The 24,781-nt window shown below is 48.8% G+C and overlaps 4 protein-coding genes across 24 annotated transcripts in view; 3 read left to right on the forward strand and 1 right to left on the reverse strand.

Annotated features, from left to right (window-relative positions):
- TMEM150C (transmembrane protein 150C) overlaps positions 1 to 5,687 on the forward strand; it is a 26,520-nt gene extending 20,833 nt beyond the window's left edge. For 14 of the 17 annotated variants that reach the window (XM_083862111.1, XM_083862115.1, XM_083862108.1 and 11 more), the window contains 2 exons: positions 1,702 to 1,879; positions 2,524 to 4,758. In XM_083862111.1, the coding sequence (XP_083718237.1) occupies positions 1,702 to 1,879; positions 2,524 to 2,732 (387 nt within the window). In that variant the 3' untranslated portion in view covers positions 2,733 to 4,758. Of the gene's footprint in view, positions 1 to 1,701; positions 1,880 to 2,523; positions 4,759 to 5,588 lie in introns of those variants that run through there. The other 3 variants (XR_014590195.1, XR_014590196.1, XR_014590197.1) reach the window with 3 other exon arrangements.
- On the reverse strand, positions 4,864 to 13,724 carry ENOPH1 (enolase-phosphatase 1). The gene is made up of 6 exons (XM_083862118.1): positions 13,556 to 13,724; positions 10,371 to 10,472; positions 9,301 to 9,503; positions 8,237 to 8,369; positions 7,850 to 7,973; positions 4,864 to 6,812 (listed from the first exon to the last, which is right to left on the reverse strand). Exons 1-6 carry the CDS (start codon positions 13,637 to 13,639, stop codon positions 6,673 to 6,675), a joined length of 786 nt encoding a protein of 261 aa, XP_083718244.1. The 5' UTR covers positions 13,640 to 13,724; the 3' UTR covers positions 4,864 to 6,672.
- Positions 13,725 to 14,030: 306 nt separating this feature from the next.
- Positions 14,031 to 17,998, forward strand: HNRNPDL (heterogeneous nuclear ribonucleoprotein D like). Of its 3 annotated transcripts, XR_014590221.1 has the most exons (9): positions 14,031 to 14,188; positions 14,498 to 14,666; positions 14,755 to 14,916; positions 15,172 to 15,303; positions 15,414 to 15,528; positions 16,110 to 16,277; positions 16,446 to 16,542; positions 16,925 to 17,028; positions 17,728 to 17,998. XR_014590221.1 is itself a non-coding variant. In XM_083862330.1 (8 exons), exons 1-7 carry the CDS (start codon positions 14,100 to 14,102, stop codon positions 16,514 to 16,516), a joined length of 906 nt encoding a protein of 301 aa, XP_083718456.1. In that variant the 5' UTR covers positions 14,031 to 14,099; the 3' UTR covers positions 16,517 to 16,542; positions 17,728 to 17,998. The 3 variants fall into 3 exon arrangements, 1 of the variants encoding a protein (XP_083718456.1); XR_014590220.1 differs by having other exon boundaries at positions 16,446 to 17,028; XM_083862330.1 differs by lacking the exon at positions 16,925 to 17,028.
- Positions 17,999 to 19,684: 1,686 nt separating this feature from the next.
- HNRNPD (heterogeneous nuclear ribonucleoprotein D) overlaps positions 19,685 to 24,781 on the forward strand; it is a 9,122-nt gene continuing 4,025 nt past the window's right edge. For all 3 annotated transcript variants that reach the window (XR_014590233.1, XR_014590234.1, XM_083862456.1), the window contains exons 1-3: positions 19,685 to 19,890; positions 23,184 to 23,352; positions 24,111 to 24,272. Coding sequence is in view for 1 of the 3 variants with exons in the window: in XM_083862456.1 (XP_083718582.1) it covers positions 19,700 to 19,890; positions 23,184 to 23,352; positions 24,111 to 24,272 (522 nt within the window). In the remaining 2 variants the exon portion in view is untranslated. The remainder of the gene's footprint in view (positions 19,891 to 23,183; positions 23,353 to 24,110; positions 24,273 to 24,781) is intronic.

Here is a 24,781-nt window from a genome sequence, read left to right on the forward strand (position 1 = left end):
CAGTAGGGCTTGGGTTTGACTCTGAGGCTCTGCCTCTCACTGGGGTAAGTAATGATCCCCAATAATGGCAGGAGCTGAGAAAGGTCAGTTCAGGCTGGATGCTTCCCTGGCTCTGCATGACAGGGACCCAGTGCAGAAATGGTAATCGTTTTGTGAAGGCTGAGGAGGATCTCTTTGGATTGTACAGTCATTGAAGGAACTTGGTGTCCTTTACAGTTGAGTTTTTATTTTCCTTTTTGAATGAGGTGTGAGATAATTTGACTTTATGGACTTGGTCTTCCTAACTCCACAAGCCCAAAACCCAGGGTCTTGTTTTTTCACAAGAGCTTCCCAGTTAAGAATTATGAAGCCTTTGTAACAGCTTTATCTACCTCTGAGAAGAGTATTTCTAGTACAGGACAGGCACTAGGAAACAGTTTTGACCTCTGCTTCCTTTTTTGTCTCTTCAGAGCAAATGATGATAATTTAACAGTAGATGCTTCAAATCATCTCTGGCTATAAATTCTAATTATTCTCTAATATCTGATTCTGTCTATCTTTTCCTTGTTAGTTACCTGTATCCTTTCTTAGATCTTTTGCCAAACATGAAAACCTGCAGTGATGAGACCTTAATCTGTGCCTTTCCCTGCCTGACTGCTGAGCTGAATCTGGCATTAAATCATATTTCTGGAAAATTATACACTGGGTATTTTAGAGGGACAATATAGCTGTGAGTCCCTTGCAGTGCTGACTATCTTGGGAAAGGCAGCTCAATCCCATTTTTCCCTGAATGACTATTTGGATCTACCATTGGAAGAAATTCAGGGTAGAGAGGAGGGCAGACATCAGTGGAGGTACAGCAACTAGATTGATGTCCTGTAGATTGTGTCTTATTTGATGAGCATTTGTTAAATCATCAAAGAGGAATCAAAGCTGCAGGGAGGAGTTATAGACTGGTGGTTTCTTTTCTAGAAAAGCCTCAGAGGCAGAGAGAAAACGGAAATTGTTTGGCTTAAGTCTGTGCTAGACTTTTTGAATGGATTTGCAGCCTCAAGGGATCTTTTTGCAGATTCTTGCTAGTTGAACCTGGCTGTCATTTTGTCTTGCAGTGTTGCACAGTCACTGAGCCCTGTGAGACAGGGCAGCCCAAGGAACAGGGAAGCACTGGCACTCCAGAGACATTGGGTTCATGCTGCCTCAGACCCCAGGTCGAGGATGGGCGGAAGAGGAAATTTGGTGGGAGAAACTTGCCAAACCAGGAGCATGTGTTTGTGATTTGGCTTGTGTTAGCTCAAAGGGATGTCAGGGCTCTGCTCCCTGCAGCTGACACTGAAGGTGCACAATTTGCATCCATTGCAGGGAGCTGTACAAGACCCACAGTGGGTTGTCTTTGCCTGCCCTGGCCATCACTTTGAGCCAAGGAAGAATTTATTTCTGAGCTCTGCATTTGTGAGCCTTGTCAGGGAGCTGTGGAGACAGTCCCCAGGCAACTGCATTTTCCACAGTGCTCTTGGGCTTTGGGCAGAAGATCTGCTTGACTGTGACAGCTGTCAACTCACCTTGGTTATGTTACACCTTACACCTCTGCCAGAAGAAATGATACAGCATCTCTGCCTCACACCCCAGTGATCCCCACTCCCCTACCCCACCTCAGCAGCAATCCAGTTAGCTATCAGCTAATTCCTGTTATGTCCAGGCAATCACTGTTGTATTTGTCCCTAGCTTTCCAATGATGAGGAGATCCACAACGTGGGCACATCGCTGACCTTTGGCTTTGGGACATTGGCATGCTGGATCCAGTCTGCCCTGACCCTCAAGATCAACCTGAAGAATGAGGGGCGGAAAGCTGGGATTCCACGAGTGGCTCTCTCAGCCAGCATCACCCTCTGTGTGGTGCTCTGTATCCTTTTGTCTTGCTCCCTGGGAAGCCAGGTATTGTGTGTGTTCTGCAGCAGCTCTTCTCACACCTGTCCTAGGATCTCAAAGCATTTTGGAATGCTACTCAGTCTGTCTTCATGGCACAATCCTATTTCACTGCCATACTGTGTAGAGTGATGCTTCCAGGTTTCACAGAAAGGGACAGTTTTGCAGGTGATCTAAATAGAAGGATATATTTCACAGTGTGGGTTGAAAGGTGTTCCCATTGCATGTGGTGGGTGCAGTGATCTGATCCAGTTCCCAGTGGGAAACTCCTGGCAGTTAGGGGCACACAGCTATATCCCCTCTTGCTGGCTCTGTCCCTGGCTAGCTGGATGCCCAAGCAAATCACTGACTTCTCTGCACCCAAGTCTTCCCTTCTGTAGATGTTTATCACCCTGGTCTGTGACCAGGAAGCCCTGGTCCCTATAGAAGAGCTGCTGTGCTCCATGGGCATCATTGGACACCTGGCATCCCTTTCATCTCTGGCATCACGTTCACACTCTCCTCATGATGGCTGCATGGGTTGACTTATGCAGGTGACTTGGTTCAGATTTTTTTCCCTGTTGCTTTCAAACTGGTTGGTGTCTCTGCTCCCACTTGTTCTCCTTGACTTTCCTCTTCCAGATTTCATCCTTATGGCCCAGGGCATTCACATGCATGCTTCCAGGATCCAGTGGGGCCTAGTGATGTGCTTCCTGTGCTACTTTGGCACCTTTGCAGTGGAGTTCAGGCATTACAGATTTGAGATAATTTGTTCTGAGTACCAGGAAAACTTTCTGAGCTTTTCTGAAAGCTTATCAGAAGCCTCTGAGTACCAGACAGATCAGGTGTAGCCTGTCCTCTGGCAGGGGGGGAGGGGGGCAGGTGTGGTCCCATGGGTGAAACATGACCTCATTTACACTTTTTTTATGAGTTTCTTTTCATGTGCAACCACGATGGTATTGCCAAAGGGCTCTGAGGGTGGCTGTCTCACTAAGAGCCAAACAACCAGAGGTGTCTGCTGGAAGAGGAGCGGATTCATCTCAGCGGCAGCAAGAGAGAGCACAAGCTGCTTAGCTGCTGCCACCAGGGACCCTGTCTGAGTGGCTCTGTCACACTCCGGTTGATCAAAACATTCAGCAGCCTGTCCTTGTGACACCCCTCTGAGACCAGTCCTGCTCAGCCCGCCCTGCAGAGAAGGAGGTGAAGGAAGCAGACTTGTTCAAACAGCAAGAGTCTCCAGGAGTCACCGGTTCCCGAGTCACCAGACTGTCTTCCATGTGTTTCTCAGGTTGTTTGCTTTGCTGCCAACCAGGGGAACTTGGTAGGGTGAGCAAGAGCAGCTGTTTCTTCAGAACCTGGAATCAGACATGGAAGAGCCCAGTGGACTGGCTTTTATGTCAAGCAGGCAGGCAGGCATTTCTCCCAGCCTGGAAAGCAGCCAACGGTAAATCTGGGTTTGGAAGGAACTATGCTGTGATCAGGAAGTGAGACTTAGCTGATGTTGCCTTGGAGCCAGGCAGATCATCCCCAGGCCAGAGGGGGTGGCACAGTGGGATGCTGTGCTTGGCTCCCTGGTGGGACTGGTAGGAGTGAGGTGCTGAATTAAGATGAGAATGTCTGTGTGCTCTGAAGATCACCCAGAAAAGGCTGCTTTTTCCATGTGTAGTGCTTCCACCACACATTGTGTAAAGTATTTCAAAAGCTTTTTTTATTATTTTTTTTTTTTTAATGTTCACTGAGGGGGAAAACATTATGTTAGAGATACCAGGCTCATCTGCTGTGAGAACAGTACCAGTGGTTCTGGGCACAGGGTTTGGTTTTGCTCCCTGTGCAAGCCAAACTTCAGACATGCTGGTTTGGGCTCTGGGCCCCTCAGTGTGGCCAGTTGTCCTGAGTGGAGCCTGCCAGAGGTTTAAATGGGCTTCCAAAGTGCCAGGAGGGACTTCTGGCCTGGAGGCTGGGTCATCTGCCTGAGGGCTGGAGGTGCAAGAAGGAACAGCAAAACCAGAAGGGCTTCTCCCTCCCTAAAGGGAGGTTTTCAAACAGAAGGTCTGTTTCCAGAAGAGGAGCTCAAAGCACATTTGAAAACCTGATTTTGGGAAGGCTGCTGTATTGGCCAGGCAGAGGAGTGATGGGAGCTGCTCCTCATGAGCATGGCTCATGTTTCCCTCCACAAATCAGGCTCAGCTTAGGTTTACATCTTGTCTGGGCTGGAGGAAAACAAGCAGAAACTAAAATGGTAGGAAAAGGCACTTGAAGGGGAACCTGTACTGCTCTGTGGCATTTCTGACAGAGGAAAAAGGCAAAAGGGCATCTGGTCTTCTGCAAAGGTCACAGGCCTCTCCTGAGAGAAGAAACAGTTGAGACAAATCGTGTGTTAAGTAGAAAGCTTTCGGCCAGCCCTTTATTTTCTGTGCACCAAAACTTGTTCTCAGGCAGCTGTTACAAATCCAGAGCATTTTTGGCCAACAGAGGGTTGCTGTGGATTGCTGAAGGCTTCCTCCTTGTAGCAGTGTCATTAGTGGAAAGCTTTCCTGGAAGGATGTGCTGAGAGTGGCCAAGGACATAGCAGTGTGAGGTGCCAGCTCTCCAGAGGCTCATCCAGGGAGCTCCTCCTGGGCAAGGACAGAAGGGGACAGTCTGGAGAACATGCAGGTGGGGATCCTTTTGCACTGGCACACACTCAGTCCATATGGAGCACAAAATAGCAATTTGTTGTAAGGGTGTTTTACTGTAAATAGTCCACTGTGACTTTTTTTTCCCCCTAGTTAATTAATTCTTTCAGTTCATTATTTTAGCTTTTGTAATTTTATTGAAGGAAAAAAAAAAGAATATGTGGTTTTTTTTTTTCCTTTTGCTCCTTTTCCTATATGCAATCCAAACTGAACTTCAGGTTTTTAGTGATAATTCTGTACATTTCTTAGAGTATTTCTAACAGCACATTTCAGTACAACTAAATGACAACTGATATACACTGAAACATGACCACTAAATAAAGTGCTTTTATGGAGAAAGTGAGCTTTATTTTTGTCCCTACCCCAAGCATAGCTTTCTCATGGCAAAAGCAAAACAAAAGGTGAGTATTTATTTACAGTGTAATGATTAACATTATCACTTATGGAAGCCAGGGACCATTCAGCCATGCAGATACACTTATTGTAACAGCACTAATTAGCAGGCTCTTTCTAGGAGCAGGATCACACCCGTTGCCCAGCCCAGAAAGGCATCTGGACTAGTTGCCCCACAGCCTGACCTGCTACTTTTGAATTTTTAGAAGGGCCATGCTGGCACAATGTGGTTTTCCCCCCAGCTGCCTGTCTCTTCCTTGTTCTTTTCCCATCAGCCTCCCTCAGCAGGGACAGCTGTAGGTGTGGATCAGACCTCAGGAAGGCAGCATGCAGATATTATATTCTGGCTGGCTGTGAGGGCAAGACACCCATGCATGAAGTGCCAGCAGCAGGGAATGGGGGAATGGGGATTTCAGACAGGAGTTTCAGACTGCCTCTGACTCTGCTACTACCCGCTATAATCTCCCTGTGGCTCTCACTCTTGCACTGAGCCACAACTCAAATCCTAAAATGCTCAGGGAGGTAGTACAGCTTCCTTGGCAGGACAAGGCTGCTGCCTTAAAGAAAGGACTGGGGAAGGTGAAAGCAGGAACACAGTGTTCACAGGTTTAGAAATTAAATTTAAAAATTGCCTTTTAGGTGCTGGGATCACTGGTGCTAAGACAGAAAGGCTAAATGCTGTGATGGAGTGAACACAATGAAAGCAAAGTTGTGCTTTATTTACTACATTAGGAAAAGCTCCATGACCATCTGATCTACATTGGCACAATTTAGGTAAGATGAAAAGGTCAGGGATTTAATTCTCATCAAATGAAGCAGGATGTCTGCCCTCAGGAGCAGTTTGGCAAGGTCTGCTCACAGCTGACCAGTGCAATGAACGTGTGACTGGGTGATGTTGGCTGGAGGAGGAGCTCCATGGGTCAGTGCTGAGATCCTTCAGAAATGCTGTCAAGCTGACTTCGGGGTTCAGGCAGTTGTATCCCATAGCCCAGCACCATGATGCAGCAGGGAAGTGTGTCCAGAATTTAATTTTTAAAGCTGTATTTATATATACTCGACTTCATTCTGGGTAGGCTGGCTGTGGAGCTCTGAGCAGCTTCCAAATGCAAGTTGTACTGTTTTGTACCTAGAGTTGCTGCAGACACAGCCAAGATATACATTGTTCCTTGTCTAAAGAGCCTGCCTGCAGCAAGGGCTGGCTTTTTCTGTGGCAGCCCAAACCTACTGTATTATAGCCCACAATTGGCATTTTCCTTTAGGAATCCTAACTGAATGTTTTTGACTCAGCCAGAATTCCTATCTGCAGGGAGAAGCTCACATATCCCCCTGTGGTCCCCAGTGCTCCCTCTGGGACAAAGGGATATAAACCTTGTTTGCAGACTGCTTCTAAAAATGACAGAGCTCACAGTGGGGCACCTCAGCACCAGATTTCAGAGGAGGAGTCTGAAGGAAGCATTCCTGTGGCTAACTGCTAGCCAGGAAAGGGGAGGAACAGCAGGGCTCATGGGTGCTGCTCCCTGCCCTATTCCCAGCTCCAGCTGGCAGCAGGCCTCTGTCCTACTGCACAAGGGACCCCGCACCACACTCTCCATCCATACCTGCCTGCACGAGGCCCAAGACATGATGTGGATTTGGTCTGAAATTCTGATTATGGACAAAATTACCTAACATTTCACAAGGACAATTAGATGAAGCACAGTCTTTTGTGCGTGCACCGCTTTCCCTAAGTGGAGGAAGGCAAGAAAAGTTCGGTGAAAGACGAGATGAGGCTGTAATAGGATTTCTCATCGTCTGTCAGTCCTGCATTGCCCGGTCTGATCACCACAGCCACGTGAGTGTCCGCCTCCTCAGCTGCATTGGCTTCTGAAACAGAGCAGGGAGAGTGGAGCTGAGAGCTGCTTACTGACCTCTTCACATCGGGGTCCTTGAGGCTCGAGCATGCCCCAAAACACTCGAGTGCTTTTAAAGGCTGAGATTGAGAAAGCAGCGTTTGCACGTGGCAGGACTCTAGAGGAAGCCCAGCTCCTGGCAGACCAGCTGTGGATGGCTGTAGCTGCAGGAATGGACAGGAGCTGGCTGCCTCACCATCCCCTCCCCTCTGCCAGCTGATGGCTGTCCAAGGCACCTTGCAGGCAGCATGCACCATCCATCAGCTCGAGTCCTGCTCCAGCAGCTCCATTCCTGCCATGAGGCTGTGGTCAGCCTATGGCATTTGTGAGTCAAGCACTCCCCTCCCCCAGTCACCTCTCACAAGCTCCTTTTTGCTCCCTCAGCACAAAAGGCCACTGGAAGATGATCCAGGGAAAAGGAGGTAACTACAAGCTCCCACCAGCTCTGCTGCCAAGGCTGGGGAGGAGGTATGGACTAACTCTGGGGACTGAGCTGGCTTAGACTGAGACCCAGTGCCATTTCTGCCAGAAAGACGATTCCAGCAAAAGCAGGAAATCAAATTATCTTCTCAAGCCTAGCTTTCCAGGGGTCAAATCTTGGCAACCAGAAGCAATGTTTTTCTGCTGCTGAACACAACCTAACCATGAGTGGCACGAAGAACCAGCCACGTAGCAACACAGCAAACACCATCATTTCCCCTGAGCACTGGCCAAACCAGTGACCCTGTTTGTAAATGGGGCATGCTTCAGCTCTGCTTCAGCAGTCTCTCCATCCTGGCTGGTGCAAAGGCAGGTTTTCTACTTGACCTATTTTCCCTCATTGCAGCTCTGCACACAGACATCCCCACTGCTTGCTGTGAGCAAGCCCGAATGTGTAAAGAAGGATGGCAGCAGCTAGAGCGAAGGTCTGAAGCATTTCTGGGGTGCTTGTGAGAAGTCAGCAGCACACCTCTGAAGAGCACCTGCCTCCCCTGCACAGGTGAGAGCCAGCAGGACTGGCAGGTCACGTACCTCGAGGGACATCTGTCAGGAAGAGGATGTTGTTGGTGGCACACCCAATACTGGCAGCGATCCTCCTGTAGCTCTCACTTTCTACCTTGGGGCCTATTTTGGTGTCAAAGTGGCCATCAAAGAGCTGGGAGAGAGAGAGAGAAGCACAGGCCATTGCTGAGTGCCACCTGAAGAGCCTCCTTCCCTTTCCTTCTGCCCCAGTAATGGGGGGTTGGTGCAGCCATGCTCTCATAGTAAACTGCTCAAGCTGAATTCCCATGGATCAAACCCACTGCCCCACCTTCCTGTCACAGAATTCATACACCAAGTATTGTTACAGCAAGGGAGGTTGAGAGGGGAGTGCTCTGCAAGGGGAGAAGCTGTAAGGAAGGTGGTAAGGTTATCTACCTCTAGGATATCACCTTCTGTAGAGTATCCAAACAGAAGCTTCTGGGCTTCAACGCTGCCTGAAGAGTAGATATAGACCTTCATCCCTGCTTCCCGCCACTTCCGGATGGCTGGAACCACATCCTCGAAGATTCTGGAGCAAAACAGGGTAGGAGCAGGTAAGGGTGAACCCAGAGGCACCTGGAGGGACATCATTAGCCAGGCACTGTGACAACTAGTTTTGTCCCATTAGTTTGCAAGGGGACTTAATTTTCAATCTGCTCAGGGCTCCTGGAACCAGGGAATCGCTTTCAGCAGCAGGTGATGCAGAGCTGGGCAAAGAGATTTTAGAGATCTCACTCCTTGAATGCAGCCAAGCAGGCAGTTTTCTCCAGAGTTTTTGGGTCACTGTAAGACAATTTAGCCTTGTTTTTAAAAACAAAACCAACAGGATATCTGTCTCTCTTGACTTGTTTTGTTACAAGGGGGTTTGTTACTTTCTCTGGTGGATGTTTACATTTTTCCGTGAGCACATTTTCTTCTTCCTTGTTCCTCATTTGACAAAACACTCTGTGAATCTATGGGCTTGTTTTACTTACTTAGAGACCTGCAATGCCTAGTTTAACCAAGTATCTCTTAAATAAGATCAGGCTTAATTTCAGTTGTCCCTACTTATGCACTCCTGTGTTGTGGCTGAAACATAAAGAGGAACCTGAAGACAAAAAGAAGTGGAAAGACAGGAAACACACAGGTAAAAGACAAAGCAGGAGGAAACAACTGAAAGGGTCTGACCCTGCAACCCTGGCTTGTTTATACTTGTTCGAAAATATGAGTGCAATTTGGAGATAAAAAATGCAAGACTGAGAACAGCAGGAAGCTCATACTTGAGCTTAGACTCTTGGTTTACCAAGAAATCTCTCAAATATTGGCTCATTTGCTGAGCTATTGATACTACTTGTATTTTAAGTGGGGCTGTCCCCAGGAATAGCTTATGCAGCTCTTCTGCTAATAAACTTTGAGGAGAGATGCTCCCCCATACCTGCCCCCCAAGGAGGGGGCACACAGCTACTCACACAATTACTCACTCTCCTTTGACGTGCCCGGTGGCATAGGCTGCCCTCCACATGTGGCCCTGCAGCTGCTTCAGTGCCGTGGTCTTCCTGTCCAGGGACATCTGCCAGTGCACGTTGTCCACGACCGCCTGGATGACGCGCTCCAGCTCCTCTTCCCCGCTGCCGCTCTCCAGAGGGATGGGCACGGCCCCGTCCAGGCTGGAGTCCTCCTGAGCCTGCAAAGTGGCGTTAGAGCACGGTGTTAACAGTGCCAAGGCTGTGGGTTTGATCCCTGTATGGGCTGTTCACTCAAGAGTTGGGCTGGCTAATCCTTGCAGGACCTTTCCAACTCAGAATATTCTGTGATTCTGTGCAATCAGCCATGATAAAAAGAGGGGAGGGAAGAGGTGGAGCAATTTCAACACCTCTAATGTTGGAAAGTGGTCTAAGGCCTGCCTCCATGCACCCCTGTGCAGGACACTGCTTGAACTGCTCTTCACACAAGGGGTTACAAGGATGTCTGAATGTTTTTCTCAATGGAAAATTGAGACTTCAGTTGTGTTTAGAACTACTTGCTTGGATTGTACTTTCCAAACCAAACAATTAGCATTACTGTAGCCATATTGTAAATACTCTAATGAGAACTATGCTTGCTTAAGTATTTAATTACTGCAATTAAGGCAAAGAAGCAAATGCATCTGTTGGCTTCAGCCACAAGTCTGAAATTGATGCTGTGTCCTTGTGCAGAAGCAGCATCCACTGCCCTGTGTGGAACAAGTGCTCTGCCATCTCCCTGTGCTACTTCCTAAAGGAGGTTTGGAGTCAACAAGAGAAGGGCCCAGTGCAGGTAAAAAGCTGGAAACTCTTGGCTCAACTGCTGCCCAGGGGCTGTGAAGAGCAAGCTGAGCTGAGGGAAGCTGCTGCCTGCCAAGCACAACCCCAGGCTTTGGATGGGAGAGAATCCAACCACTGAGGCAACTGGCCTCCATGGATGAGGGCAAAGAGATAGGGACAAATGTGGGGTGACCGGGAGAGTCCGCGTGGCCTGAAGCCTGGGGCATGCTGTGACAATGCAGAGACACAGAATAACTCTGTTACTTTACCTGTTTCCTCAGGAGTCCGACATCCCGCTGGCACTCCTCCTCCTCCCAGTGAGCGCGCAGATACTCCTTCACGTTGTCTTTGATGTAAGGGAACAAGGTCTCCTGCCAGAAAAACAGGAGGCTGCTCCTTTAACCTGCCAGAGGTAAGGCTGACTGGCTTTTAAAGGAACCATTTGCACATGCTGCCGTGTACAGTTATTTTCCCAAACTTTAGCTTCCCCTACAGTGCTGCAGCTGGTGGAACTTCCTGCTGAGAGTGTCTCTTCCTGGTCACAGGACTTAGCCAGCCTCAGGCCAGGACCAGCACAGGTGGATTTTTTTACACAAATGTTTATGTAGCTGAAAGTTTTAAAGCCTGCAATGGAAAGGTGGGTGATCACTTTTCCTGGGCTTGCTAAAAATGTGGCCCCACATTCCCACCAGCTGAGGAGTACAAGGCTGACAATGTATGTACTGTGAACAGATAAGTTATGCTGTTGTATTTTTGATGGAGCACTTGTCCTAGCAAAGGTCATTCTGAAAACACACCTTAACATCTCACCAAAGCTAGAGGACCTTTTAAAATTAAAACCCTGGTCCAGTGACACTGAACTCCACAGGACAGTCTTGCAAATGAAGTTAAATGGGGTTTGGGAAAAGTGCCACAGGAAAATTACAAACCTTCACAGAGATCCCAAGGGCAATCAGAAATAATTACAAATTGCTCTCATTAGTGGTGTTTCACGAGTCAGAAGCCACAAGCAGCCACTGTGCATCTCCGGGTGTGGGAAAAGCCTCAGGTCAAGGAGAAGGGCAGGGAAGTCCTTCCTTTGGGTAGAGAACTGAGCTTTTCTTAATTGGGAAAAAACTAACCTGAACTCACCTCTCCTCAAAAAATGGCCCATAGTTTCCTGTTCTTTGTTGTATGTCATTAGCTTGTTACTGAATTAAGAAAGCAGTGGTCCTGAGAGTGTGATGTGGTACTGCAGGATTTTCTATTGCTCTAAATACTGTGTTTTCCATGTTGTATATTTAAAAAACAATGCAAATAGCTTAAAGAATTACCACAAACTTGTCTAGGGAAATCGAAAGCCTTGTAATACCCCCAGTTACTCTCTCATTTCTGTTACTTTCAAACTATCTTTTAAATCATGGAGGAAATTAAAGAGAATCTACTGGGAAATGCAGCTGACCTGCTGGTTTGGTTTAACCTCCTTTACAACTCAGATGTCAAAAGGACTCTAATGTTTTTCAAAAGCAATTGTGTTTCATACTCCTGTGGTGGCTAAGAAAAACTTCCAAACAGACTCTGAAAGATCAGTGGGTTCTGTGATTTGGGGGATTGGTCCACTGGCAAATGCATCAGTTTGTGAACTAAGAGGGGACACCCACGTGGCAGCTGGAGTAGTGAACAGCCAGTGGGACAGATGGTTTATAATGTTAAGAGTGATCTCAGTCGATGAGGTACTAAGTTTAATAGGCCATGAGTCTGTGTGGAAGAAAGATTCCAAATACTCTCTTTTCTGGTATCTTTCCTTAATCGACCCATCAACTGACTCATTCTATTTCCCTACTTTGCAGATTCAGTAATTCAAACATTAAAGAAAGGATTAAATAAAATTGTTTAATATCGAAGAATAAAGTGTCCGCTGAACCATCAGTGGACCTTTCAAAGGCAAATAGAGGTTAACTGAAACACCAAATGAAATAACTTGTTCCAAGCATTTTCAGGATTTCCATCAAACTGAATTTTATTGAGAACCAAAACTCACTTGGCCTCCCTGCAACAGAAGGACTCTGGGGGGAAACCCAAAGTCTCAGGTGCATGGCATGTTGTTTGCACAACTGCAAAACAGCTTCAAGGTGAACAGAAACAACTTAGTTGCTCTGTTAGATATTTAGTATGAAACCTAAGCTGTTTGAATTGAAAGATATTGAGGGGAGGCAGGCAGCTGTAATGCCATCTAGGCCTGAAGTTTCTTCAAGAGCACTGGAAGAACATGGACAGGAAAGATGTAGGTCATGCTGTTCATCTGTTAAACTGTGTTAACAGAAGCCTCTAGAAAACCTGGAAGGAGCCTTCACCTGCCATGTGGGTCACAAAGCACCTTTATAAGCCACTGGCTGCAAAGATCTACCGAAAGCTACGATGTCTCATGGAGAAACCCAGGTTAATTAACAGCAGAAGGGATACATCTGTATCCCTTACAATTTGTAGTCCCCTCGGTTCTGCACCTAAACCGGCATTTCGAGCAGTTTTAAGCTTTTTCCTAGGCAAGGGAAGCCACTGGTGTGTTCACTGCCACTACAGTGCCTGTGGCATAGGCTCGGAGTGTGTCCCCTGTGCTCGGGGGGTGTCCCCTGCACCCGGGGTGTGTCCCCTGTGCTCGGGGGGTGTCCCCTGTGCCCGGTGTGTGTGTCCCCTGTGCTTGGGGTGTGTGTCCCCTGCACCCTGTATGTGTCCCCTGTGCTTGGGGTGTGTGTCCCCTGCACCCTGTATGTGTCCCCTGTGCCCGGTGTGTGTGTCACCTGTGCCCTGTGTGTGTCCCCTGCGCCCGGTGTGTGTGTCCCCTGTGCTTGGGGTGTGTGTCCCCTGCACCCTGTATGTGTCCCCTGTGCCCTGTGTGTGTGTCACCTGCGCCCGGTGTGTCCCGCAGCGCTGGAGACGCTCCCCAGGCACACCGAGGGCATTGGGCTGTACCAGCCCCTCCCGAAGGGAATAACCCCGGGAGTTATCGATTACAGCAAACCGGTAATCACTGACATTAAGGCCAGGAAGCCCCGCACTTCCAAGGGACGGCCCTGGAGGCTCTCTGCAGAGCCGGGTGCGGTGCTGCAGCTCCGGCCATCAAAGGAACAGCGATGCCCGAAGGCTTTTCCCGATGAGGCTGCGAGCGCTCCCACTGCCCCATATCCATGAAAACAATCCCTGACCCGCCCGAATCTCCGCGGCAGCGACCAGCTCCCAGCCCACCGAAGGGGCGGCCGGCGGGCAAGACAAGGCGTGCTTTGCCGCGAGCATTATTCGGAAAAACGCGGAAAATGGGTCACGGCTTTGGCTCCCGGCGGCTCCTCGGGCTGCCTTGGGGCGAGCTGGCAGGGCGGGGGAGGTCACCGTGCGAACGGCGATGCCGGGGCCGGGGGGTCACGGCGGGAGCGGCGACGCCACCGGAGAGCCCGCGGTGCCGGCGGGCAGCGGCTCTCACCTGCACGAAGGCGATGGGGGTGGTGGTGCCCTCGATGTCCAGCAGGATGGCGCGCACCTCCGCCGGCACCGGCAGCACGCCCATGGCGGCGGCGGCACGTGGGGCGCCCCGGGGACGCGCGGCGGCGGCTGAGGGGAGCGCCGCGCACCCGGCTGGGCCCGCCCACGGAGCGCCCGCCCCGCCCCTCGCCGCCGCCGCCGGAACGGGGTGTCTGGGTTAGGCGTCACAACCCACGGCCGAGCGGCCCGCCCGTCCCGGTACTCGGAACCCGGTGCGGCGGTGCCCGCGCCCGCCCGGAGCGGCGGCACAGCCCCGGCCCGGCCCGGCCCGCGATGGCGGCCGCAGAGCGCTGCTGCAGCCCCACCACGAGCCGCCGGGGGCGCTGCGGCGCTGGGCGGGAGGGCGGCGCTGATTGGCTGCCGCCGCGGGTATATAAGGGAGGCGCAGGCGGTGCCCGGATCTCTTCCGCCGCCATTTTCTGCCGGGCGCAGGTCTCCGCTGTCTCCGCCGCTCGCACGGGCACCCCCGCCGCCCTCGCCCCGCCATGGAGGACGCCACCGAGATGAGCGGCGGCCAGGAGGAGTTCGCCGAGGGCTCCAAGATCAACGCCAGCAAGAACCAGCAGGACGACGGGTAGGCCCGGGGATGTGGTGGGGAGAGGGAGGTGTGGGGGAGTCGCGCGTCGATCTCCGCCGCCCGCCCTGCGGCTCGGGGGGGCGGCTCGGTGTCTGGGGGCAGCGCGGCCTTCCCTTCCCTTCCCTTCCCTTCCCGCACGATGGCCGCGCCCGCCTTTGTGTCCCGGGCGGGTGACCCAGTTTCCGCGGGGCGGGGACACCGCGGGGGGGCGAGCGGGGCCGTGACGTCACCGGCGGCCTACGGGGGCCTGTGGGGGCTCCCCCGTCCCTCCCTCACCCGTGCCCGGGCGCGCTTCCCGCCCTACAGGAAAATGTTCATCGGAGGCCTCAGCTGGGACACCAGCAAGAAGGACCTGACGGAGTATCTCTCGCGCTTTGGCGAGGTCGTGGATTGCACGATCAAAACAGACCCGGTCACCGGAAGGTCGAGGGGGTTTGGGTTCGTGCTCTTCAAGGATGCCGCCAGCGTGGAGAAGGTGGGTGCTTTTCCTGCAGGCCGATGGCATGAAGCCAGCTTGTGTAGCTGTAGCGGTCTGAGACTTTGTTTCTTTGTCTGCCTTTTAGGTGTTGGAACTGAAAGAACACAAACTGGATGGGAAGTTAATAGATCCTAAAAGGGCAAAAGCGCTGAAAGGAAAGGAGCCGCCCAAAAAAGTGTTTGTTGGTGGGCTGAGTCCAGATACATCTGAAGAACAGATTAAGGAGTACTTTGGTGCTTTTGGCGAGGTATAATATATTTGCATACACCTATGGTTCTCAAGTGTAGTCTTGCCTCTCTTTTAAAAAAGAATGTGTGAGGAGGTAGTTGGCCAGAACCAGAGATAGTTGAATATATATGTTAATGATTTCATAAAATTGTAATGGACTGATTTTATAGCTGCCAGAAGTAGTCAGCATAGATTCTGCACTGCCAGATGGTTCTGGTGGCATAAAAAGTTGCTTACAGATTGCACATATTGTTTATATTCATTTTGATTTCAGATTGAAAACATTGAACTTCCCATGGACACAAAGACAAATGAAAGGAGGGGTTTCTGTTTTATCACATACACAGATGAAGAGCCAGTAAAGAAGTTACTAGAGAGCAGATACCACCAGATTGGTTCAGGCAAGGTGAGAAAACTCTTGTTCTTAGCACGTGAAACCTTATTTCTATAGCCTTCTGTGAAAGCAGCTCATAAAATGCTCTTGGAATTCTTGATAAAAGATTTCTGTCCTTACAGTGTGAGATCAAAGTAGCACAGCCCAAAGAGGTGTACAGGCAGCAGCAGCAGCAACAGAAAGGAGGGAAAAGCAATTCTTCTGGTGGACGTGGAGGCGGACGGGGGCGTGGACGGGGTGAGTGTTTTCAGTGGTTCTATTAATGAAAGTACTTACCAGACACTCAGGTGTTAGTAGATATTCCAGGTTGCAGGCTGTGTGCAGATCTCATTTTTAAATCAAATGTGTAAAGTAGCCTATTAGTAAGTGGTATTTTGGTGGTTATGATTGCTTGTTGAAGCTGAGGAATCTCCTCTTGTTCTGATTGCATTCAAGCGGTGAAGGGGCAAGGTGGATTTGGGGTGCTTTGGTGCACCCTTAGTGCCCAGTGTAGCCAGCACAGTTACACTTCGACTTGAAAGGGATACACTTAATTGGCCCATGGGCCAGAAACCAGGAGCTGTTTGCTAAGGAGTAGAGTGGTTACTTGGCTGCACCTTTAAATGGATCAGAAGGAATCACCTGTTATGTTACAGGTTAATGCATTTCAATCTTGAAAAGTCAAGCAGTCACAACTCAGACCACGCAGTAAGGCTCCTCCTGTGGTGTCAGTTGCTCAGGCAATTACTGATTATTCTCATGTCCAAAAAGTTAGATGAAGGGCAGAGGAGAGGAGTGAAATAAGTTTTGAAACTTACACTTGTTCTGCTTGGTTTCAGGTCAGGGACAAAACTGGAACCAAGGATTCAATAACTATTACGATCAAGGCTATGGGAATTACAATAGCGCTTACAGTGATCAGAGCTACAGTGGCTATGGAGGCTATGACTACTCTGGGTACAACTATCCCAACTATGGATATGGGCCAGGATACACAGATTACAGTGGTAAGTGGTTTTTGCCCTCAATCCCGATAACAAGAGCATGCATCCCCTCTCTGGAACGTTGCTCTTACTCTGCCCATGGCTCTAAAGAGGAGCTCTCTCTGCTGTGTGTGAAGTCTCCTGAGGCTTGTGAGTTAACGCTTGTGTCCTTTCCCCACGCGTTCCCTCCAGGCCAACAGAGCACATATGGGAAGGCGTCCCGTGGCGGCGGCAACCACCAAAACAACTACCAGCCGTACTAAAGCAGTACCTAGTACCTGACCAACAGGTGTGTACACGAGCGCAAGCTCCACTCCCACTATGTCTAATCTAATTTAAAGATCAATAGACAAACGAAGAGTAAAAACTTGCCTAGCATGACTTTTCCTTTAATTAAGCTTTTGTTAACTTAAAAAATACTTTTTTTTTTAAAACCAGCTTTGCCTACGTGTCTATAGATCTTTAACTTTGTAAAAACGTGACTTTATCTTCTTTAGTACTTCAGAAAAACATAAGAGTTTTTCTGGTTTGCGTTGTGTACCAGGTGGTCTAGAGGAATAATTAAACTTATTAGAAGTATTAACAGGTAAAGTACTGAAATGGGTACAACTTAAGGAAAACAAGAATGTTGTCTTCTAACTCTGACATTATACCTTGTTTGTACCCGCCAGCGGGAACTTCATTGCAGGCCGTGTGTCACCCTGACCACGTCTATCTCTGGGGTCGCACGTTGCAGGCAGAGCGCAAGGCATACACCAGAAAACGCTGTCCTGTGGTATGGTCTCTTCCAACTTCATGTACCAGCGTAAAGATTAAAGTGGAAAACTTCAGACTTTGGCTTCTTTTTTTAATCTTTTTTGGAGATTAAGTGTCTTTAACTTAAATGGTTTTTTACAGGAGTTAAAGTACATAAATGCCTTTACAGCTTAATCATTTGGTCTTCTGTTTAGTGTTGTATTTCAATTGTGGAACCTCATTTTAAATGTGCATTCTTTAAGATTTTAATGCTTGCTTTTTTCTTTTTATAGCTAATAGTGAAATCTGCAAACCAAAACGAACTTTTAAATCTGGATAAACATTAAAGATCATATGCATATGGACCGTCTGAACTAAAGTGACCTGACTTGTGTTGCACATAAGTCGTTCAGTTGTATAAACAAATAATCAGAAAGCCTTTTGGCAGTGTTTCCAGTGGAAAAGAAAGTGATCCGGAGCCTGCTCTACTTACCTAAAGTGGATGGTTGCTGTTCTGGAGCAGCCTCCTAGATGGGCTGAAAGGCAATATTTGGGACAAATAAATTACCGATGGGTAACTAAACAAACCTCTTGTGTTACCTTAATAAATATGCATATGATCTTTAACAGTGAAGAAAGGAATATATAGAAGACTTAAAGCAGTTCATGAAAATGGACCTTTTAACAATCCTGTAGTAACTGCCACAGATCTGACATGCATTTTGTCTTGATTTTTTAGGTAGAGATACTGCACCAAAAAGCCATCTTGCAACGCATCGTGAGTGAATGGAGGGTGGTCTTCGTGAGAGGAAATGACTATTTTGTAAAAGACTTTTAGTGTATGACACAACTGTGTCCAACTGTACATAGCGGCTGACTAGTTTTCTTTTATGGTTTTTACTTTCTTTTTGCCATTCATGTTATGACACAATGTGGACTTGTGTTTATACAAACTTTATTTGTATAATTTCATGTTTAAAGATTCTCTAATAAATGCTTACTTAAGTGAGTGTCTAGTCTTGCTGTCACCTTAACGTGGTGTGACTGTAGTTTTACTTGGATAGGAGGGCAGGTTGCTCTCTGGAGATCAGTTTACTGTGAGAACAGGTCCATACACCCCATTCTTCCTCCTGATCTGTCCTGACAGCACCAGAGTGCTTGGAATTAGCGTCACTGTGGAAGATAGCAGAGTCATGTCCTGCCCTCTGCAGCCACAAGAAGAGAGGGGTCTGTGGCACATTGTACCAGTTTCGTACATCTCAGAGGGGATGCAGAACTATAGCAGCACCTTTTTAATGCTGATAGCACTGCTTGAGGAGTTGGAGCTTTTTAAGGTTTTTCAAGCATTTAAAACCTCAACTATTCTACAACTTAGCTTAATTACTTTCCTAACACTACTTCTATTCCAACTCCAAGCACGAGATTACAAATACTTAAACTTTAGGGTCAGCAACAATTTTCTGTACAAATTAGGTGCTGTACTGGACTCTAACTCACCTGGATCAGAAAACAGGTTTCCCATCGAGTGCACACTAGCAAGAACAACTAAAAGCGTGACTGCTGGAGAAGGAACACTGCACATTCCCAGATTAGGAGAGTGGTTAGGATGGGTAAAGGAGCCATAAGCATTTTGTTTGAGGCAGAAGGCTTGCAGCAATCTGCCTGAAGATTTGATGTTTCTCACCTAGTCAAGCATCAAAATAAACCTTGTGTGTTAAAAGCTCACTGATGTCACTGACTACAAACTAAAGGATCAGCAAGAAGCCACAGCAGTGAGTTCATACACTGCAGATGTGAGTGCAGCTGGATCCAGCACTGTTCACAGTAACTGAGGGGCCGAGAGAGACTTGGGCGACGAGGATGTTGCTGCAGTGGTTTGTTAATACACAAAACCCCGCTAAGAGCAAAGTTTTACTCCAATCTGTGATCCTCCTGTGCCCCTTGGCCCCAGGGCAGTGCAGCTGGAGTACCATGTCCAGGTCTGGGCTCCAGCACGAGAAAGGCAAGGGGCTCCTGGAGAGGGTCCAGTGAAGGGCCACAGAGATGATGAGGGGCCTGGAGCATCTCTTGTGAGGAGAGACTGCAGGAGCTGGGCCTGTTTAGTCTGGAGAAGACTGAAAGGGATCACAGCAATGCACATCAATATCTCAAAGGCAGGTGCCAAGAGGATGGTACCAGACACTTTTCAGTGGTGCCTAGTGACAGGAGGAGGAGAAATGGTCACCACAAACCAAAACACAAGTTCCACTTCACCATAAGGAAGGGCTTCTTAAGCGGAGGGTGGCAGAGCACTGGAACAGCTGCCCAGGGAGGTGGTGGAGTCCCCCTCTCTGGAGCCATTCCAAACCCACCCCGACCCGTTCCTGTGCCCCCCGCTCCAGGTGGCCCTGCCTTGGGCGGGGGGCTGGACTGGCCGATCTCCAGAGGCCCAGTGCAGCCCTATGGATCCTGTGGCTGTCCGTGTCTGCCCCCCGGCTGCGGGCGCTCCCCCCGCTCCCTGAGCGCTCCCGGGGGCGGTGTCACGTGTCCCGCCCGCCGCGCTCTTCCGGCCGCCATTTTAGGTTGGGTCGGTGGCGGCGCCATTAAAAACAGGGAGCGAGAGGAGGAGGGCTCGGCGGGATCGGCGCGCTCGGCCGGGGCCGCCAGCGGGGCCGGGGCCTCGGCGGGGAGGCGGCGGCACCTGGGGGTGGCCGGAGCGGGGCGGCGGCGCCATGGCGGACCAGCAGTTCGCTCTGGACTCGGCGGCGGTGGCGGCCGGCGGCGGGGGCAGCGCGGCGGAGCCGGCGGAGCAGCCTGAGGGGCAGGCGGGGGCGGGCAGCGCCGACGGGGGAGCTGGCGGCGGCGGCGGCATCGAGTCGGAGGGAGCCAAGATCGACGCCAGCAAGAACGAGGAGGACGAGGGGTGAGCGGCGGGGGAGGGCGGCGTGTCCCGGGCGGGGCCCGGCGCCCCCGGCCCCATCGCCGCCCTGTTTGTTTACTTGGCGCCGCGGCGACGTCACGGGCCCGGCCGGGCGGCGGGGGCGGCGTCTGGGCCCGCGGTGTGCCAACGGTGGGATGTGCCTCGAACTGCGGACCCCTCTTACTGATTTTTCTTTTCAGCGGTGCCTTTTCTAAGAGTTAAAGTGCGGTGCGTGCGTGAAGACCGTAACTGGTGTAGCCGAATGCTCTTGTTGCAGTGCTCTGTGCTGCAAACATTACAGCTCAGTGCCACAGGCGTCAGGCACCGGGACTTCTTCCCGGGCTAAAACATGCCTCTGCCTCTCACGGAAGTTGCTGTCAGGAGGAGTATGTTAGGTGGTGTCCCAACTTGAGTAGGAGTAGGAGTCGACTAGGCAGGAAGCTCAGTCGGGGGAGGTTCAGGTTATGCACCAGGAACAGGTTTTGCACCTAGAGGGCGGTTGGGTAATGGAACAGGCTCCACAGGGAAGTGGTTACAGCACCGAGCCTGGTAGAGTTCAAGAAGCGCTTGGAGAATGTTCTCAGGCACAGGGTGTGACTCCTGGGGTGTCCTGTGCAGGGCTGGGAGTTGGACCTGATGATTCTGATAAGTCCCTTCCAACTCAGCGTGTTCCATCACTCTGTTTTATGGAGAGTAAAGACACCTTTTCATCTTCATAGGGTCTCTGCCTGGGCCACTGTCGCTTTTGTATTGTCGGTGAAATTTGTAATAAATCCAGTGACAGGCTGATGTGCTCTGCTCTCTCCTGTCGGGCCCCTGAGAAACTCGAGCTGCAGGTCAAGGCAGAAAATAACCTGGATAAAGGAGCACTAACTGCTGTGTCCTGCAGATACATGCTGCAAAGCCTTCCTGAGTGTCTTTCTTCTTCTGTAATAACCTGGGATGTTGCTGGAGAGATGTTAATAATCTGGGGTAATGCAGACAGAACAGGAACCCTTTTTTTGAGTATTTTGCTGGGATTAGCAAAAATTAAAATGGTTTTGTTGTTTTTCATCTGTTCTTATGCCTTTGGAATTTGCATGTTTGTTTTACTTGCTGCACTTGAATGCACAGCAGTTAAAGTTTTTTTTTTTTTTATGGGGCAAGCTCAGGTTCTTTTGAGGCAACAGAGCCTAGAGAAAGTTGTCACTGAGAGATGCAATGGCAGTGATCACATGTATCACACATTGACTCCTAGTCTAGTTCAGTCTTCTTGACCTGCCAATTCTTAATGCTGTACGGGAAACAAAGTGTCTTGACAAGACTTCTGGTAGTAAAGGGAAAAAAGAAAAACATATCTGTGATACCTTATTTAGCTAAGTCTGAGGCTTGAAAGCTTTCCCAGGGCGCTTCTGGTAACTTTCTTTGGGAAGCTGCACGTGCTGATGTGAATTAGACCAGCCCGACTGGGGGCTAGGAAATGTATGTATTTTACAGGCTTTTGACAGGACCGTGACACCGCTGCCGAATTGTTGTGCTCGCGTTTGTGGTGTGGGCTTGACCTGAGCTCAGTTTCACCTTGGGCAGTGGTTTGTGTCGGGGCAGAGTGGAGCAGCCGTGGTTTCCTGCTCTGGAACTGCACTGAAAGGTGCAGTCACTGGGGAGAGAGGTGGAAAACCTTCAGAGGCTGTTTCCTTAGGGTTACAAAGCAGGGTCTGTGTGTTAATACTGAGACAGGTGGTTTGTGTAGCAAGTGTCAGTTCAGTAGTAGCTGCTGGAGCATCACTACCCCCCGTGTGTCAGAAACACGGTGCTGCATCCTCTGTCTTCAATTTAGCTCCTTAAAAAGCCCTCCACAGAGCAGCAGACAGGCTCAGGACCTTAATGATGGGTGAACAAAGGGCAGAAAGCTCCTTTGATTTGCTGTCTGTACCGGTATGAGGCTGCTGGTTTGCCAGGGTGCACCATTTCTTCCATGAAGACAGCAAGAAGTCACAGCTGACAGAAGGGACTGTTGGGACTTTATTGAAGAGAGATCTGGAACTAATTGGAAAAGTGGATGAAGGGATGGGGAGTTGGTGCTCTTTCTTTACAGATTTGGAGACTTGTTATAGTAACACCTGAAGCTCCCGAACCCCTCATCTGTATGGATGTTTGTCAGAAACTGAATGCTCTTGTTAATTTTGTGAGAGCACAGCTAACTCAACAGAGGTAGTTCGCAGGAGCAGCTTTTGATTCAGGAGAGTTTGAGTTGTGGAGGTGCAATGCTCTTTTACATGACTGGCAGGAGTATTTGTGCGTCGGAGGTGAAAGGGATGGAAATATGATACAGTGGTTTTTCAGGTTTTCTGTTAACTGTATCTGATTGTGAAATAAGTTGGGACAGTGAAAATGGGCAAGGCTTTGAAGTGCTTTTATAGGTCATAAGGGATCCTATTTTTTGGTTAGAGCTCATGGTAAAAGTCTTCTTTATCAGTATTAGAAGAGATCATCTCAAATCAAATCCTCTTTTGAATGGGTTCCTAAGCCCTATGCCTAATAGCATGGAGTGTTTCATTTGTGTGTATGCTGGCTTGATTTTTTTTTTTTTTTTTTTTTTTTTTAATGCCTTACTAATGTGGTAGGATGGTTATGATTTGATTCTAAGCTTCCAGTGTGCTTTTGAAAATACAGATTATGAGTTACGTGCTGTACACATCTGCCCAGCAACACTGGTGCTACAGAAATATTGGAAAGACATTCTCTTGATGGGAATGGATTATACCAGGTGTTTATATAAAGTTTTTGTGAGGAAAGAGAACTTCTGACCATCCAATACTTTGCTTTTTCTTAACTGCTTTCTGAGGAAGAGAACTTGACTAAACTTTATTTATTTTAGTTTATTAGTTTGGGCATATGTCCAGTCTGACTGGTAGATAAATGCTTCTGTTTTAACCACACTTCCTTACAAATCTAGTCTGCCTGTGTGTGTTTCATGAGCAGTTGTGTGGAGGCTCCACAGATAATTGAATGGAATTAAACCTTTGGTGGGGATGTAAAGAAGCAGTAAAATATCTTTTTGTCACTGCTGGTGGTTTCTTGGGACAGCAGAGTAAGCAGCTGCAGGAGAAGACAGTGAAAAATGTTTGTGTTTGTGGAAGTCTTTATCGGTCCTGGCCAGAATCATTTAAGCAAGTTGTCAAGAAGTGCAGGGCTGTGTGTGTAGTGACTGATAACATCCTGCTAGTTCCGTGCCTTGGGCAATTGAGCTCATACAGTTTGGCAGTGCAGGATTTTGGGTGACACACACTTACAGATTGACCAACTTGTGTTGACAGGAAAATGTTCATCGGTGGCCTTAGCTGGGACACGACAAAGAAGGACCTGAAGGATTACTTCTCCAAGTTTGGGGAGGTGGTGGACTGCACTCTGAAGTTGGACCCCATCACTGGGAGATCGAGAGGCTTCGGCTTTGTACTCTTCAAAGAGTCAGAGAGCGTGGATAAGGTAGGGTTGATGGAAGGAAACACCTTCAAAGTCAGGTGTCAGAGACAGGGCACTCACTGGGAGGACTGTGGGTGTTGTTTGCACATCTCCTGGTAAAGATGATTCAGGAGTGCAGCGTGTTTAATGTGCTTGTTGAAAATGCTTGCTTTTGTGAGCCATCTTACTTGTGATGCTGTGTCCAGGACTGGCAGTGATTCCTGAGGTATGGATTTGGGCACTTAGAGGTTCTGCAAGCCATTGGACTTGGGCACTTGAGAAATACAGTGTATAAATGTCTGCTGCCTGCTGCTGTGACAGCAGCATTTGCAAAGAACTTCCAGTCTTTGCATTCCAGAGCTGTAATGTGAACCCCTGGAAGTAGAGCCAATAGTTTTGATGCATTTGGGCTCTATCCAAGCAAAAATTAGCTCTTAGCTTTTCTAAAATGCTGTGGATACAGCACACAGAAAAAGTTTTCACCTTCATGACCTTTGTGATATCTAAAGTACAGATTTTTTACTTCAAAAGGTTTGAGGATGAGAAGAGTACTTTTTGAGAAATATACTCTTGCTTATGCTGGGTAATAGGTGGTTCCAGTTGTCAGAACCAACTGTGTCAGTGGGTAGTGATCAAAAATCACAGAACTCTTTCGTTTTGTGCAGCAAATTATTGCTGTCATCCAAGTATTGAAATTGAAGCAGATTTGGCCTTACTCAAAACACCAGTGAAACATTTAGCTTTAACTAAGCTTTGTAAGATTGTGTTTTAATTTTCCTCAGGTCATGGACCAGAAGGAACACAAGCTGAATGGAAAGGTCATTGATCCAAAAAGAGCTAAGGCCATGAAAACAAAAGAACCCGTTAAAAAGATTTTTGTTGGGGGCTTATCTCCAGACACACCTGAGGAGAAAATCCGGGAATATTTTGGAGCTTTTGGTGAGGTATGTGGTGAAACAAACTGCTTTTACTTGTGCAGCCTGCATGGATGCTAATGTAAGCTTAATGGGCATTGTAGTTCCATGTGTGTTAGTGGTCAGAATTTTAATGTTTTAATTACAGGCTCTGAGTTGCACAGCCTGGTTTGATGGAAGGGGGAGCTGGGGTAAGTCAGAGAGGGAGGCAGTGTTTTGAGCAGGGTGCTTTGGTAATTTGAATGAGTTGCTCTTCAGCCACCCCAGCTCATCTCCTGTAGCACAGATTGAGACAATTTTGCCCAAATTCTGTGCAACCCTGTAGTCTCTGTCTCTCTCCCCAGTTTTTGGTGGTGCGCATGAGTGAAGTATCACTAGAGTTTTTAAAAGCTGGTCTTGTATGAACTTGCTATGGCTGCTGCTCCCCTGTTGGTTATCAGATGGTGCCAGCTTCAGGTCATAACTCTGTTCTGGGAATTTGGTCACTAAATATGTGCCCTCTTACAAACTTACAAACTGTTCACTGTGGACCAAAGACT

Source organism: Zosterops lateralis (assembly GCF_965231275.1).
Source record: "Zosterops lateralis genome assembly, chromosome: 5".
NCBI classification, from domain to species: Eukaryota; Metazoa; Chordata; class Aves; order Passeriformes; family Zosteropidae; genus Zosterops; species Zosterops lateralis.

Excerpts from the sequence above, each read along its gene's own strand:
- ENOPH1 (XM_083862118.1), bottom strand. The coding sequence starts at position 13,639 with ATGGGCGTGCTGCCGGTGCCGGCGGAGGTGCGCGCCATCCTGCTGGAC. Across the intron at positions 7,974-8,236 it reads CAGAAGGTGATATCCTAGAG|CTCTTTGATGGCCACTTTGA; the intron begins GTAGATAACCTT and ends TCTCTCTCCCAG. Across the intron at positions 6,813-7,849 it reads CCTGACAGATGTCCCTCGAG|AAGCCAATGCAGCTGAGGAG; the intron begins GTACGTGACCTG and ends GCTCTGTTTCAG.
- HNRNPDL (XM_083862330.1), top strand. The coding sequence starts at position 14,100 with ATGGAGGACGCCACCGAGATGAGCGGCGGCCAGGAGGAGTTCGCCGAG. Across the intron at positions 15,304-15,413 it reads ACCAGATTGGTTCAGGCAAG|TGTGAGATCAAAGTAGCACA; the intron begins GTGAGAAAACTC and ends CTGTCCTTACAG. Across the intron at positions 16,278-16,445 it reads AGGATACACAGATTACAGTG|GCCAACAGAGCACATATGGG; the intron begins GTAAGTGGTTTT and ends CGTTCCCTCCAG.